This window comes from Erinaceus europaeus, chromosome X (assembly GCF_950295315.1).
Source record: "Erinaceus europaeus chromosome X, mEriEur2.1, whole genome shotgun sequence".
Classification (NCBI taxonomy): Eukaryota; Metazoa; Chordata; class Mammalia; order Eulipotyphla; family Erinaceidae; genus Erinaceus; species Erinaceus europaeus.
The window spans coordinates 17,060,152-17,073,547 of NC_080185.1; the positions used below are offsets into that span (position 1 = coordinate 17,060,152).

General features: G+C 41.7%; 1 protein-coding gene across 1 annotated transcript in view; it reads left to right on the plus strand.

The window, feature by feature from the left end:
- Window positions 1-2,573: 2,573 nt before the first annotated feature.
- The window catches only part of LOC103118072 (phospholipid-transporting ATPase IG), a 63,005-nt gene continuing 52,182 nt past the window's right edge, over window positions 2,574-13,396 (plus strand). Inside the window, exons 1-5 of the mRNA XM_060183185.1 lie at window positions 2,574-2,618; window positions 3,804-3,868; window positions 4,569-4,650; window positions 5,539-5,689; window positions 6,464-6,661. Of these exons, the coding sequence (XP_060039168.1) occupies window positions 4,589-4,650; window positions 5,539-5,689; window positions 6,464-6,661 (411 nt within the window). The 5' untranslated portion in view covers window positions 2,574-2,618; window positions 3,804-3,868; window positions 4,569-4,588. The remainder of the gene's footprint in view (window positions 2,619-3,803; window positions 3,869-4,568; window positions 4,651-5,538; window positions 5,690-6,463; window positions 6,662-13,396) is intronic.

Here is a 13,396-nt window from a genome sequence, read left to right on the forward strand (position 1 = left end):
AAAATTTTAGTATGCTGTGGACCAATTCATATGTGTATATTTACATCACTGTACACTGGTGAGCAAAATAATAGGTCTCTGTTCTATAAATAGGAAGAAAAAAATAAATGCATTAAATTTTTCATGGGATTTTCAGTTAATTAGATGCATGCTATAAGTGGAATTCTCTCTTTGCTGCCAGTACCAAGACGGACTTTCAGGTGTTTTTTTTTTCCCCATTATTGTGCAATCCTCTTGCAGAGGGTTTGTCTAATTATTTGTAATGTGTTTTAAGAATAATACCATACAACTTATTTAGTGGGAAATATGCATCAATATTTGTTTTATCCTGCCAAAGTCTCTTATTCAGACATACTGTGTTCCTGGAATCAGGTGTGTGTTTGATTATGAAAGAAACTTTCTGTTTTTCCTTCGGCTGCCGCTCTGCTTTCCTCTAGACACATTATGCAGTCCGTGACACCATCGCTGAATCCATTGATACTCTCCGAGCAGCAATTGAATGTGAGCAGCCTCAGCCTGACCTCTACAAGTAAGAATCACCTGGTCGAGTTCTACTGCTGTCTGTTGGCTCAGCTTGTCTCTGCCTCCAGTATGGCAGAGAAACACCCACCACTTAACCAGCCTCGATTCATTTGGGTTTTCATGAGCTGTTCCTTCCTTCTGGCAGGAAAATGAATCAAATCCGCCTTGTTCACTACCAGCCTAAGATAAATCATTGTGGGTCCAAACATTCCACTTGAGAGTTTTCTTTTCTTTTTGTTATTTGTAAACATGACCATCCATCAGGTTTCAAGATGATGTTATCATATACGACTCATCTATCAGACTACTACGTTAACCAGAGTTAATTAAAAAAAATTCCTTTATGTGTCATCCAACACTAAAGAGAGAAGGTGACACGGGGTCCTGCAGTTAGTACACGCTCCCCTTCCATTGTAGGATGCTCGTGATGAAGTGAGTAGTGCACGTAGTTTGTTGACTATAAACAGCTGAGCGAGCATTGAATGTGGTACATTTTTTTTATATGAAGCAAACTTGGGTTTTCTGGGATAGATTTGCTGATTATAATTGTGAGCTGTCAGAAATTTTGCAGTTGATTTTTATTACTGATTACTTTGGCTGATTAGTTTGGTGTGAATGAGGGTAGGGTAATGGCTTTGTATCCCCAGGTGGACCAATTAATTTAATGCTGTCCCTCAGTCACCAGTGGCAGCTATATCACCATACCAGTCATGTTGATAAACTATTAGGGTTGGTAGTGGGGAAGAGTAAATGGTTAGATGTGGCTTACACCAGCAGTGGAGAAAGCAAAATATTCCTTGCACTGCAGAAACAGTGCTTTCCCTCCTTGCCGTCATTCCTTCTCTTTCTGCTTCTACCTTAGTCGAAACTAGGACCACAAAGCTTATTTCCTTTCTTCTAAGAGCTCACACTAAGCCAAGGAGACAAATGAATAAAGGTAGGTTTATAGTAGCTAGCTTACAGAGATAATAAGAGGTGAGCGCAGGGGCCGTGGACTCTGAGCAAAGGAAGTGACTGATTCTGCCTACATTAGGTAACTGGAAACATCCTTGCCTATTTATAGAGCAACTCCTAAATTTTTCAGTTATCTCAAATGTGAAGGATTCTTTTAGGACAGGGACAATTATTCCTCATTTGTCTGGACTAGATTAAATGCCCTTGCTATGGGACTTCAGATCACCTCCTTACCTCCACCACCCTTGAGTGTGGCAGGAGAAGGAGCGTGTCTAGCACCTAGCACAGTACTGGCACAAGTAATATATGGATTGATGAAGGAGCCAGACCTTCAGATTTTGTGTGTGTGCGCGTGTGTGTGGTCATATAAAACCATTTCACTTTTCTGAAAAATAAATACAGGTTAAAAACTACTGATGGCACATATGAGGCCTTCTCCCTCATTCAGCAATTCAGACCACTGTGTGCCTGTGTGGTTGGATCAAGCCCAGTGTTGAGATCAGCTGTAAAAGGTAGACTGGGAATTTCCAAGGTGGTGCTCGAGAGTCCATTAACGCCAAAGCTCTGGCTCTCAAAGGGTGGTCAAGGGCCAGCAGCACCACCTGAGAACATGTTAGAAGTGTCATTTCTCACCTGAATCAGGGGCTTGGGAATGGGACCCAGAAATCTCTGATGATTCTGATACATACTCAAAGTGAAAGAGCTATTGGACTAATGATTTTGAAAGTTGTGCTTTTATCACTGCAAGCCTTTCTTTTTATGAATCTATAATAGAAGCTCGTATAAGGCACAAAGGAAGAGTTTTGTTGTATACAAATGCAATGCCAAGGAGACCTGAAATCGGCCTAGAATCTTCATTTGTATGCGTAGATGCTATAGTACTGATCGATACTCTTCTTCAAGTTAGATGATAGTGTCACAGCCAGTCAAAGATGTTAGCAGTTGTGACATATCAACATAACTTTTTGTTCTAAAAATAAACAAATAGGCTTTCTTAGATCATTTAGCGATTTCTCACTTTTGCATTATCCATTTACATACTTGACATAGATTTTTACCTGGATATTGCTACTAACGTTCTTCTTCTGCAGGTTTGTTGGACGAATCAATATCTATAGTAACGGCCTTGAGCCTGTGGCCAGGTTAGTTTGCTTTCTTCTTTAACATTGCCCCCCCTTTTCTTTTTCTGCTTTTTTTTGGGGGGGGGGTATATTTTTCTTGTAGGAAAATTAAAATAACCAAATACTTTGTAGAATGGAAAAAAATGTGACTAAACCCGGAGTAATGAGTCAGCATCCCACTTCTTCTTCTAGCGTTTGCCCTTCCGTAGCCAGTCAACAGCGTCAGGTTGAGCCTGATGTCTGCTTGCTGCTGGCTTTGAAAGTGACTGGGATCCATGTGGAGTCAGTTGGCTAGGAAGGATCGTCAGTTTCCCCAATAAATGGGTGCTCACGGGATGCACCACGGGAAGGTCGATCCAATGCATCCCACTAGTGGGCCTTAAGTAATTAGCCTTAAGTAATTTTGTTTGGTGGGCCTGGGTTGGAGAGTCTCAGAAGTTCCTCTGAGGGCTTCCAGAGCAGCAAGGCTCCAAACACTTTAGTATTCCCTCATCTCTCCCAGGCACTGTGTTTATTCCCCTGAGTTGTGTTGTCACTGGCACTGCTGCAAGGGTACCTGCAGGACAGTGACATGGAGGGCGGGGGGCGGGTAACTGAGGGACTCCACAGCAGATGAAATGCTGGAGGATTAGCTGGATTTAATTAAAATGAAAGGTTAATTGTTTATAGTGAAGCAATTCTTACAAAGACAGGTGTTTTCTCCCATTTTCTATCTTGCAGCGGCATTCCTATATTTCCCCCCTGGTCCTTCATTGCCGTACCCAAAAGAAGTTAAAGAAACATTGGGTGCCCCATGGCCACCCCTAAGATAGGGACTTCAGTCTGCAAAGATGATACCTGTTTTGTCTTTCCCACCCAACGTTTGCTTGCCTAGTCTGTTAGCTGTTTCATCTTTCTGTTCCTTGCTGTCTGCTGCTCTGTCCTGTTCCTGTCTTGCTGTCTATGACTCATGATCTTTTTAACTCTCTCTGTGCATCTCTTTATCTCTGTGTGTCGCTGGCCTCTCCTGTACTGCACGTCCATCTGTGCTGTGCCTTCAAGTAACTTCAGAGGGAAGGATCAGCTGATCCTGGGGAGTAAGCATGTGATAGAAGCAGACAGATACATTCCAGACCCCTTGCAGATAGATGTGTGCCAGCGCAAAATCTGTCCCCAAAGTTGGTGCCACTGGCCTGTTTACATAAGATGTGTTCATTTTGCATTTAGATCTTTGGGACCTGAAAATCTCTTGCTGAAAGGAGCAACACTAAAAAATACCAAGAAGATATATGGTGAACATTTTTTTAAAGATTTACCTGTGAGAGATATGCTTTGTTAAACTTGTGTGTGAATAGTGCATGTTAAAGTGAAATGCTGCAGATAACTGCCGCTTAACCTAAGCCCACTTTTAGGTGTTGGAGCTTTATAAGATAATACACTAATAATGAAAAAACAAGCCATGTTGGGTCTGGGCATTGGTGCACTGGATAAGTGTGTGTGTGTGTGTGTGAGTGAGTGAGTGAGTGTGTGTGTGTGTGTTAACATGAATAAGGAATGAATAATAAGGAATGAATAATAAAGCTGCATGAGACTTAAGGCCGTGCTGCAGGTGTCTGTCTTTCTCCCCTCCTCCCACCCTCTCACCCTCCTACCCTCTCACCCTCTATCCTATCAAATAAAAGCAGAGGGGGTGGGGATAGAAAAAGAATGGTTGCTGGGCACAGAGGAGTCATTGTGCAGGCAATGCATCCCGGCAAGTAATCCTGTTGGCAGGAAGGAAGGAAGGAAGGAAGGAAGGAAGGAAGGAAGGAAGGAAGGAAGGAAGGAAGGAAGGAAGGAAGGGAGGGAATAAACTGTATGGAATTAAAATATACTGGAAGTGTTACTATCATCCGGTGAAATAGAAGAAGGCTTGGAATTGCTATTTTTATAGAGGAGTTGGTTGGCGATTTCATTTGTAACTTAGTTTCCTTGTATTCTCATGTTCCTTAGGAGTTGCTGTTTACACTGGAATGGAGACCAAAATGGCTTTGAACTACCAAGGGAAATCTCAGAAGCGTTCTGCTGTTGAAAAGTTAGTGCTTGCTGCGATTTCTCTCATTATTGAACTGAAATAGCGCCTTCTTGGTAATTCTGAGCAACAGCCATAATACAGAATATCAATTATAGCAGCAACTGCTGTTCTGAGCACTGCTTGTGTTCCAGAAACTAGGCTCAGTGATTTGTGTATCTGATTTGGTTTGACCCTCTGAGTAACTCAAGAAAGATAAGAATATGGTCTCAGAAATGATCCATGACTTACTTCTGCTTACATAACTAGTAAAAAACTAAGAGACAGAGCTGTGTTGAATTTTTAGTATATCCTGCTGCCAAAGTTTGTAATTTGCGGGCCTCTAGTAGTTATGTTCAAGGAGTTTCTGCAACATAGATAATAGTCTCCTGGCAAAGATGGTAGCAGACCTTCAAGAAAGTTGTTTCTGGTGTGAACCACTTTCTTGTTGGCATGAAGAGACCCAGTGTACTGGCCATACTATCTCTCCACAGCTCCTCTTCGAGACTGAAAGCATCCATACTAAGCTTGTGAAGTTTACATTTGCGAACTTATGTACAACCCTAAACCTAAAAGATTCTGGAAATGGAGACAAGATATTTTATCTATACGGGCTGAGTAGGTGTGTGTGTGTGTGTGTGTGTGTGTGTGTGTGTGTGTGTGTGTGTGTGTGACTTTATAGACACCCGATTAAGGTGTGATAAGCAAGTCAACCTTTGCACTTTGGTGACCCACAAATGGGCCAGGGCTGACCTCGAAAAGCAGTGCTTCAGCAGGGTCACTGAGGTTTATACAGAGAGGTGTCGTGGTTACACATTATACACAGAGCAAGCCTTAGACAACTGAACAGTTCCTATCTGGTTGATGCCTTAAGTAATTTGGTGGTTCAAAACCCTGCATCTTCTTTTTCAGATCCATCAATGCCTTCCTGATTGTGTACTTATTTATCTTGCTTACCAAAGCTGCAGTGTGCACAACTCTAAAGTATGTCTGGCAGAGCAACCCAAATAACGATGAACCGTGGTATAACCAAAAGACCCAGAAAGAACGGGAGACTTTAAAGGTGATTTGATTTTGCTGATAATTTCTATTCTATCTGCAATGTTTGAACCCAGAGCATTGAAATTCTTTTTATTTTCTTTTTTATCTATTTATTATTGGATAATGCCAGAGAGAAATTGAGAGGGGAGGGGGAGGTAGAGAGAGAAAGAGTCAGAGAGACACCTGCAGTCCTGCTTCACTACTGGTGAAGCTTTCCCCCTGCTGGTGGAGAACAGGGATTTGAACCTGGGTCCTTATGCACTGTAATGTATGTGCTTAACCAGGTGTGCCACCACCCGGCCCCAGCTTCTAAATTTTCTGTTGGTTGTGTATGGTGTCCCAGTCCAAAACCATTGAATATTTAAGAAGTTTTAGAGTGGTTATTTTTTATGTTTTAGCATTTGATATTTTCAGCTCTAAGTTAAGTGTATAAAATAACCATACAAGAAGTTCTAGCATGCTATAATCTGAGCTTGTGATTCAGCATGATAGGAGCATAGGGGATGTCTACCTATAAACTTTAATCACACACTCATATTGAGAGAGACGGGAACAGAGAATTTACAAAAGTGAAGAAAATAGTCCCAAGGTACATACATATGCAAGAATACGGTGAGAGTGTTTATAAATATCATTATCATATATTGTGAGAATTTGACAATATGATAGTGTTATTAGAAACTCTGCTTGCAGGAAGAGCCGTGCTTTAAAAGGTAGAATGATTACTGTTACTTTCTATTAGCTTGTCTGAGGGAAATGTGTGTCTAATTAGCCTGAACCATTTCTTTTGTTTCAGGTGTTGAAAATGTTCACCGACTTCCTATCATTTATGGTTCTCTTCAACTTTATCATTCCTGTCTCCATGTATGTCACCGTAGAAATGCAGAAATTCTTGGGCTCCTTCTTCATCTCATGGGATAAAGACTTTTATGATGAAGAAATTCATGAAGGAGCTCTGGTTAACACATCAGACCTTAATGAAGAACTTGGTCAGGTTGGAGCCTTTTTTTCAGTTCAGTTAGCACCGTGATATTGCCTATCTTTTTGTAGTCTGGGTTACCAAGGTATATGCCCATTTCACACTTGAACATAACATAAACCACAGAGAAAAATGCCCTCATGTAGACATGTCATGAAGGCGAGCAATGTTTGCATAGCTATAACGTCAGTTATTTTATCGGGATTTTTGGAGAAGGATCCTGATTCTTTTTTTTTTCCCCCTTTGTTGCTCTTTTTTTTATTGTTGTAGTTATTGTTGTTGTTATTGATTTTGTTGTTGTTGGATAGGACAGAGAGAAATGGAGAGAGGAGGGGAAGACAGGGAGAGAGAAAGAGAGACACCGCAGACCTGCTTCACCGCCTATGAAGTGACTCCCCTGCAGGTGGAGAGCCAGGGGCTGGAACTGGAGGATCCCAATTCTTAAATTGGGACGTTGCAGATTTTTTTCTTTAAAACTAACCTGGTGATGGTAGATTGTTGCTTTGGAACAAGAAACTTCATCATAGTCTGTAGTCATTTGGAGATAGAAGTCAGGGTAGCATATATAAATATTTCACCAATGCATTTTTCCATGAACAACATTGACCAATTGTCCTAGTGACATTTTCTTTTTTTAAAATATTTATTTATTTATTTATTCCCTTTTGTTGCCCTTGTTGTTTTATTGTTGTAGTTATTATTGTTGTTGATGTTGTCGATGTTGGATAGGACAGAGAGAAATGGAGAAAGGAGGGGAAGACAGAGACGGGGAGAGAAAGACACCTGCAGACATGCTTCACCGCCTGTGAAGCGACTCCCCTGCAGGTGGGGAGCCAGGGGCTTGAACAGGGATTTTTTTTTTAATTTTATTTATTCCCTTTTGTTGCCCTTGCTGGTTTTTTTGTTGTTGTTGTAGTTATTATTGTTGTTGTCATTGTTGGATAGGACAGAGAGAAATGGAGAGAGGAGGGGAAGACAGAGAGGAGGAGAGAAAGATAGACACCTGCAGACCTGCTTCACCGCCTGTGAAGCGACTCCCCTGCAGGTGGGGAGCTGGGGCTTGAACTGTGATCCTTATGCTGGTCCTTGTGCTTTGCGCCACCTGCACTTAACCCGCTGCGCTACAGCCCGACTCCCATGAACAGGGATTCTTACACCTGTCCTTGCATTTTGCACCATGTGCGCTTAACCCGCTGTGCTACCACCCAACTCCCGTGACATTTTCTTAGTACATTTCTGATAAGGAATACAGGACTGGCAAGCAGAGTGCATTCCAGTGCGAAAATTTAAACAAAGGGAAAATGTGAGTCCCTGACACTTGAAAATGCCTTTGCTTCATATACTGATAAAACCCAGACTGTGACCGCATTTCTAGTCCACATGCTTTATTCCCTAATGTAGTGTAGTCTGGCTGTAATTCTTCAAATTGTGGCTTTTTTCTTTTCCAGTATTTTTTTTTTTCCTTTTTTCTTTTTCATTTCTTTCTTTTTTTTTTTTTTAACTTTGTCTGCATTTACTGCATATCATGTAATGATCTTCACAAGCTGAAGGATTATTAATTTTTTTTGACTTGCATTTAATTCTCCTCATACTTTGAATGCCAAGGCTATTGAAATGCAAATTTAGTTCATGGAACTGTGTGATGCTCACAGGGCCTCACACTTGTTTTCAGTTGTGTCGATTTGCATCTGTACTTCCTTGACTCTCTCTTCCTGAATTCAGTCTCCCTCCTCCACTTCCCGTTTCTTCTCTTAATACCACCCATGTCTAAATCCAAGTAACTTCTTGACAACTATAAGGATATGGAATTTCTAGATAGATTGTTTTATTTTACTTTATTATTATTTTCATGTTTGGCCTTACAGGGCCTCACGCATGTGCTATTTCAGCACTCCAAACTGAAATTTTTAGGTACAGAGAAATAGAGGAAGAGAGATACCACCACCCCCTCCCCCGCCCCCAGGGGCATAGCACTCCTCTCTGGTGCCAGATCTGAAACCTGGGTCCTGTGCAGGCGAGACAGGTGTGCTAATTCTCCGGGCCTAGATAGCAGCTTTAGGCCTGACTTTAGCACACCAGAACCTTAGACCACGGAATCTGCAGCCTACAGAAATACTGACTCGACCAAGTAGACCAAGCAATGAACGAACAAATGTTTTTTCCTTCGATACTGTTCCCAGAAAGCTCTTTTGTTAGGGTTAGTTACTTCAGTTACCACAGCTGACAGCAGCCTTTCTAAACCAGAATGTGTGGTGTTTGTTCAGTGGCTTAATATTATTCTACATAATTATCAGGTTTCCAGAGTATTTGCTTTCTTTTATCTTTATTTTTTAAAATTTATTTATTTTCCCTCTTGTTGCCCTTGTTGTTTATTATTGTTGTTGTAGTTATTGTTGTCATTGTTGGATAGGACAGAGAGAAATGGAGAGAGGAGCGGAAGACCGGTGGGGGGGGGATGGGGAGAAAAATAGATACCTGCAGACCTGCTTCACTACTTGTGAAGCGAATTCCCTGCAGGTGAGGAGCCGGGGGCTCGAACCGGGATCCTTATACCGCTAGTCCTTGTACTTTGTGCACTTACCCAAACATGATGTATACAAGTCATCACATACACCCCACTAAAGCCCCCCCCCCAACCATGTTATTTCTTACACTGTGTAAAAGACAATCTGTCTAAACCGGAAATTTTCATCCAAGGTTAATGCTGTCTGCATAGAACTACTTTAATCTCCATAAAAGGCATTAATCTATAATATTTTTCATGAAACAGAGTTACCAGGCCACCTCTGGTGAATCTTTCCTTGACAGCTGATTTAGTTGAGAAAGATGCCTTGTCTAGATCCAGTGGTTGGCTGTCTGGGTTAGCCTACCAAAGGATGAACATGACTAGCCTCAGGCCACTACAGATAGAGCAGACATCCTTCCATTACCTTGCCCCGTGCTCACCAGAGACAGAAAGCATGTCTAGGCCAGAGACTCCTATCTCTTTATTTCACATCTCCATCTCAGCAGATTCCAGATTACCTTGGGAATGTAATCCAATTCCTGTTATGTAGACCCTATTCATTCTGCAGAAAATCGAACTTTGGGTAATGATCTGGTAAATTTGATCAGTGTAAAGAAGCGACAGTGTTCAGTTCAGCCCCCAGTCCCTTCTCCCACCAAACCCTGCTTTTCTGACTGTGACTGTCATTTAGTCAAATCACCAAGTTAATAGCCAGACTGCCACTTCAGTTAATACATTATAAAAGCAACTTGCCATCATTATCAGCTTAGATGCATGGTAACTACCTGAATAAAAATGCAAAGAAGTCTTTCAAATTCTAGTTTCTTAGGCCATTTAACATTCAATGGACCAGCATACTAAAAATTACACGTAACCAATATCCTCTGTGATGACTTGTAATTTAAGGTCTATAAGGATTGTTACGTTACTAAAGGTAAGTCAATTAAATCTTTCTTTTTTAATGAAAACTATTTATTATTGGGTAGAGACAGAGAAATTGAGAGGAAAGGAAGAGATAGAGAAAAAGTCAGAGATACCTGTAACCCTGCTTCACCAATCATGAAGCTTTCCCCCTGCAAGTGAGGACCAGGGGCTTGAACCTTGCTCACTATAATGTATGCTCTGGACCAGGTGTGCCACTTCCTGGCCCCTCAATTCTCATAAGTGCCATTGTAATTACTTGCCTAACCTCTCTAAAAATTAGCCATATTAGTATTAATAGGATTGTTTGTTTGGTATAGTGTTCAACTTGAGAAACAAAAAGAGACTACTCAATTCAGCTGGAAAAGATTGTGCTCTTTTATGATCAGATGTTAGTCTTTGATAGCCAAAAGGTTACAGTCCTTTTTGGAGAAGAAAAAGATGGTGCTAATAGCCTCCTGCTTCGTATTACCTCCCAGCCAAGTAACTATACTCACTGGTGTGACAGTTTAGTTTCAGCATGCACTCTAGTTCCATTATTCAGTCTCGTGGCTTGTCATTAGAGTCTTGCTATATACCTCAGATATATTCTAAGTTTTGAGGTTAATATTACGAAGTGAAAAGGAAACTGTCATCTGAGCCCCTCTTCCCCACCTGCAGGGGTTAAGTTTCATGAGTGGTGAAGCAGGGCTGCAGGTGTCTCTGTCTCTGTCTCCTCCTTCCCTCTCATTTTTTCTCTATTTCTATACAAAAATAAATAAGGGTAAAAAAATAAAGGAAAACTTAAAAAAAAGAGAACCATCAGAGTGTCCACCATCCATGTCTGGAAGCACACTCATCAGCCCTAACTCTAGTAATGCGGTCGGTCATCTTGGATCAGAAAACTTAGGGACCATGGAAATGGAAAGAGTCCAGTACTTTGTGGTTTGAGCCAGGTCAGCAGCAATGACATCTATATCTCTTCATCTGACAGTTTACAGTTGACCGAGTATGTTTATAATTGAGCTTTAGTTTGTCAACTTTACAGCCTTGCACAGCAGCTTTTGTTAGTAAGGTTAATATTTAAAATTCAGAGATATTCCCCCCCCCAAGGTTACAGAGGTAGTATGTGGTAAAGGTAAGGCCCTATAGTTCAAGTGTTCTATTAGATGGACCTGTATGAAATTACCTACAAAGTAGGTAATTCAGGCCGGGTAGTGGCACACCTGGTTGAGTGCACCTGTTACAATGTGCAAGGACCTGGGTTCGAGCCTCCAGTCCCCACCTGCAGGGGGAAAAGTTTCACAAGTGGTGAAGCAGGACTGCAGGTGTCTCTCTCTGTCTCTCTCCCTCTCTACTTCCCCTTCCCCTCTCGATTTCTGGCTGTCTTTATCCAATAAATAAATAAAGGTAATTTAAAAAAAACTAAAAAAAAAAACTTAAGTAGGTAATTCCATGAGTTCCACCTTTAGTTCAGGGCTCTTTTTTACTGTTCTTTTTTTTTAATTGGGTTAATGATTTATAGTACATTTGATAACATATCAGTACAGCTCCTCACCTCCCCAAGATAGATGTCTTAAGTGTCTGGGAAATACTTGCTCCCCCAACCTAGTGCCCCACCAAGACCCTAGTGCTCTTTCATTTTATCTTTCTGTCCTTCCCCAAAGTCCTTTGCTCTGGTGCAATACACTACCATGCCCAGTCCAGGTTTCGCCTTCTGCTTTGCCCCACTGTCCTTTTTTTTTTTCCCCATAAGTTTCACCTATGAATGAGATTACTAGGTTTTGCTCCTTATTTTTCTGCCTTATCTAACTCAGCATACTTTCAAGTTCTGACCAAGACATTGCAAAGGAGATGACCTCATCATTTCAATAGTTACATTGTATTCCATTGTGTATATGTAGGTACCACAATTTTCTTAGCCACTCATCTGTTGTTGGGCATCTGAGTGGCTTCTGAGTTTGGGGTAGTACTAACTATGCTATTATGAGCATAGGTGTGCATAGGTCTCTTCAGATAGGTAGGTGTCTTTGTTTTCCTTGGGCATATCCCCAGGACACGAACTGCCCAATCATAAAGTAGGTCCGTTTCTAGCATTCAGATGAATCTCCAGACTGTTTTTCTCTGAAGTTTGATCAATTTCCACCCAGGGCTCTTTTTACATAGGGCCTCACTTCACGGCCCCCAACTTTAAAGTGAGGACTCCTCTCTGTCAACTCGGGTCTTTTCAACAGGTTCAGATCCACAGTGAATAAGGCTGTTGAGAGTTGGAGACAGGCAGCAGTCTTTCGCTTGTTATCCCTCTCACTTTTTAAAATATATTTATTCCCTTTTGTTGCCCTTGTTGTTTTATTGTTGTAAGTTATTGTTGTAAGTTATTGTTGTTGTTGTTATTGATGTCGTTGTTGTTGGATAGGACAGAGAGAAATGGAGAGAGGTGGGAAAGAGAGAGAGGGAGAGAAAGACAGACACCTGCAGACCAGCTTTACCACCTATGAAGCGACTCCCCTGCAGGTGGGGGGGCGGGGGCTCGAACTGGGATCCTTACGCCACTCCTTGCTCTCTCACTTTTTGACACGAGACACTTTTCAGTAGCAGTGGTCCTCAACCACCCACCACCACCACCCCTTCCTGAATTCATGGCAATTACTAGATCAGTGATCAGCTAAATGTGATCTCAGAACCAGCATCATCACCATCACCCGAGAGGAAATTTCCTAGAAAATCAGATTATCCAGCCCCATCCTTGAGGTATTAAATCAGAGTCTCAGAGATTAGAACCCAGAAACTTACATTTGAAGGAACCCTCCAAGTTAGTGTAACTTACACTATAGTTTGTTAATTACTGTGAAAGAATATTGGCCTCAGATGTCAATACCCTCTTACCTGTGAGCATAATTATAAACAGATCCATACTGCACAGTGTATTCCGAACAGGCAGATAATATATATATATCCCTCCAGGGTTATCACTGGGGCTCGGCGCCTGCACTACAAATCCACTGCTCCTAGAAGCTATTTTTTCCCCTTTTTGTTTATTGTCGTCATCATTGTTATTATTATCGTTCTTATTGCTGTCATTGTTGCTGGATAGGACAGAGAAACTGAGAGAGGAGGGGAAGACAGAGAGGGGGAGAGAAAGATAGACACCTGCAGACCTGCTTCACCGTTTGGGAAGCGACTCCCCTGCAGGTGGGGAGCTGGAGGCTCGAACTGGGATCCTTACCCTAGTCCTTGCGCTTCACACCATGTGTGCTTAACCCGCTGTGCTGCCGCCCGTCCTGCATACACTTTATATTTTTAAACTACCACCTAGTACACTCACTGAAGATTCTGGAATGGGT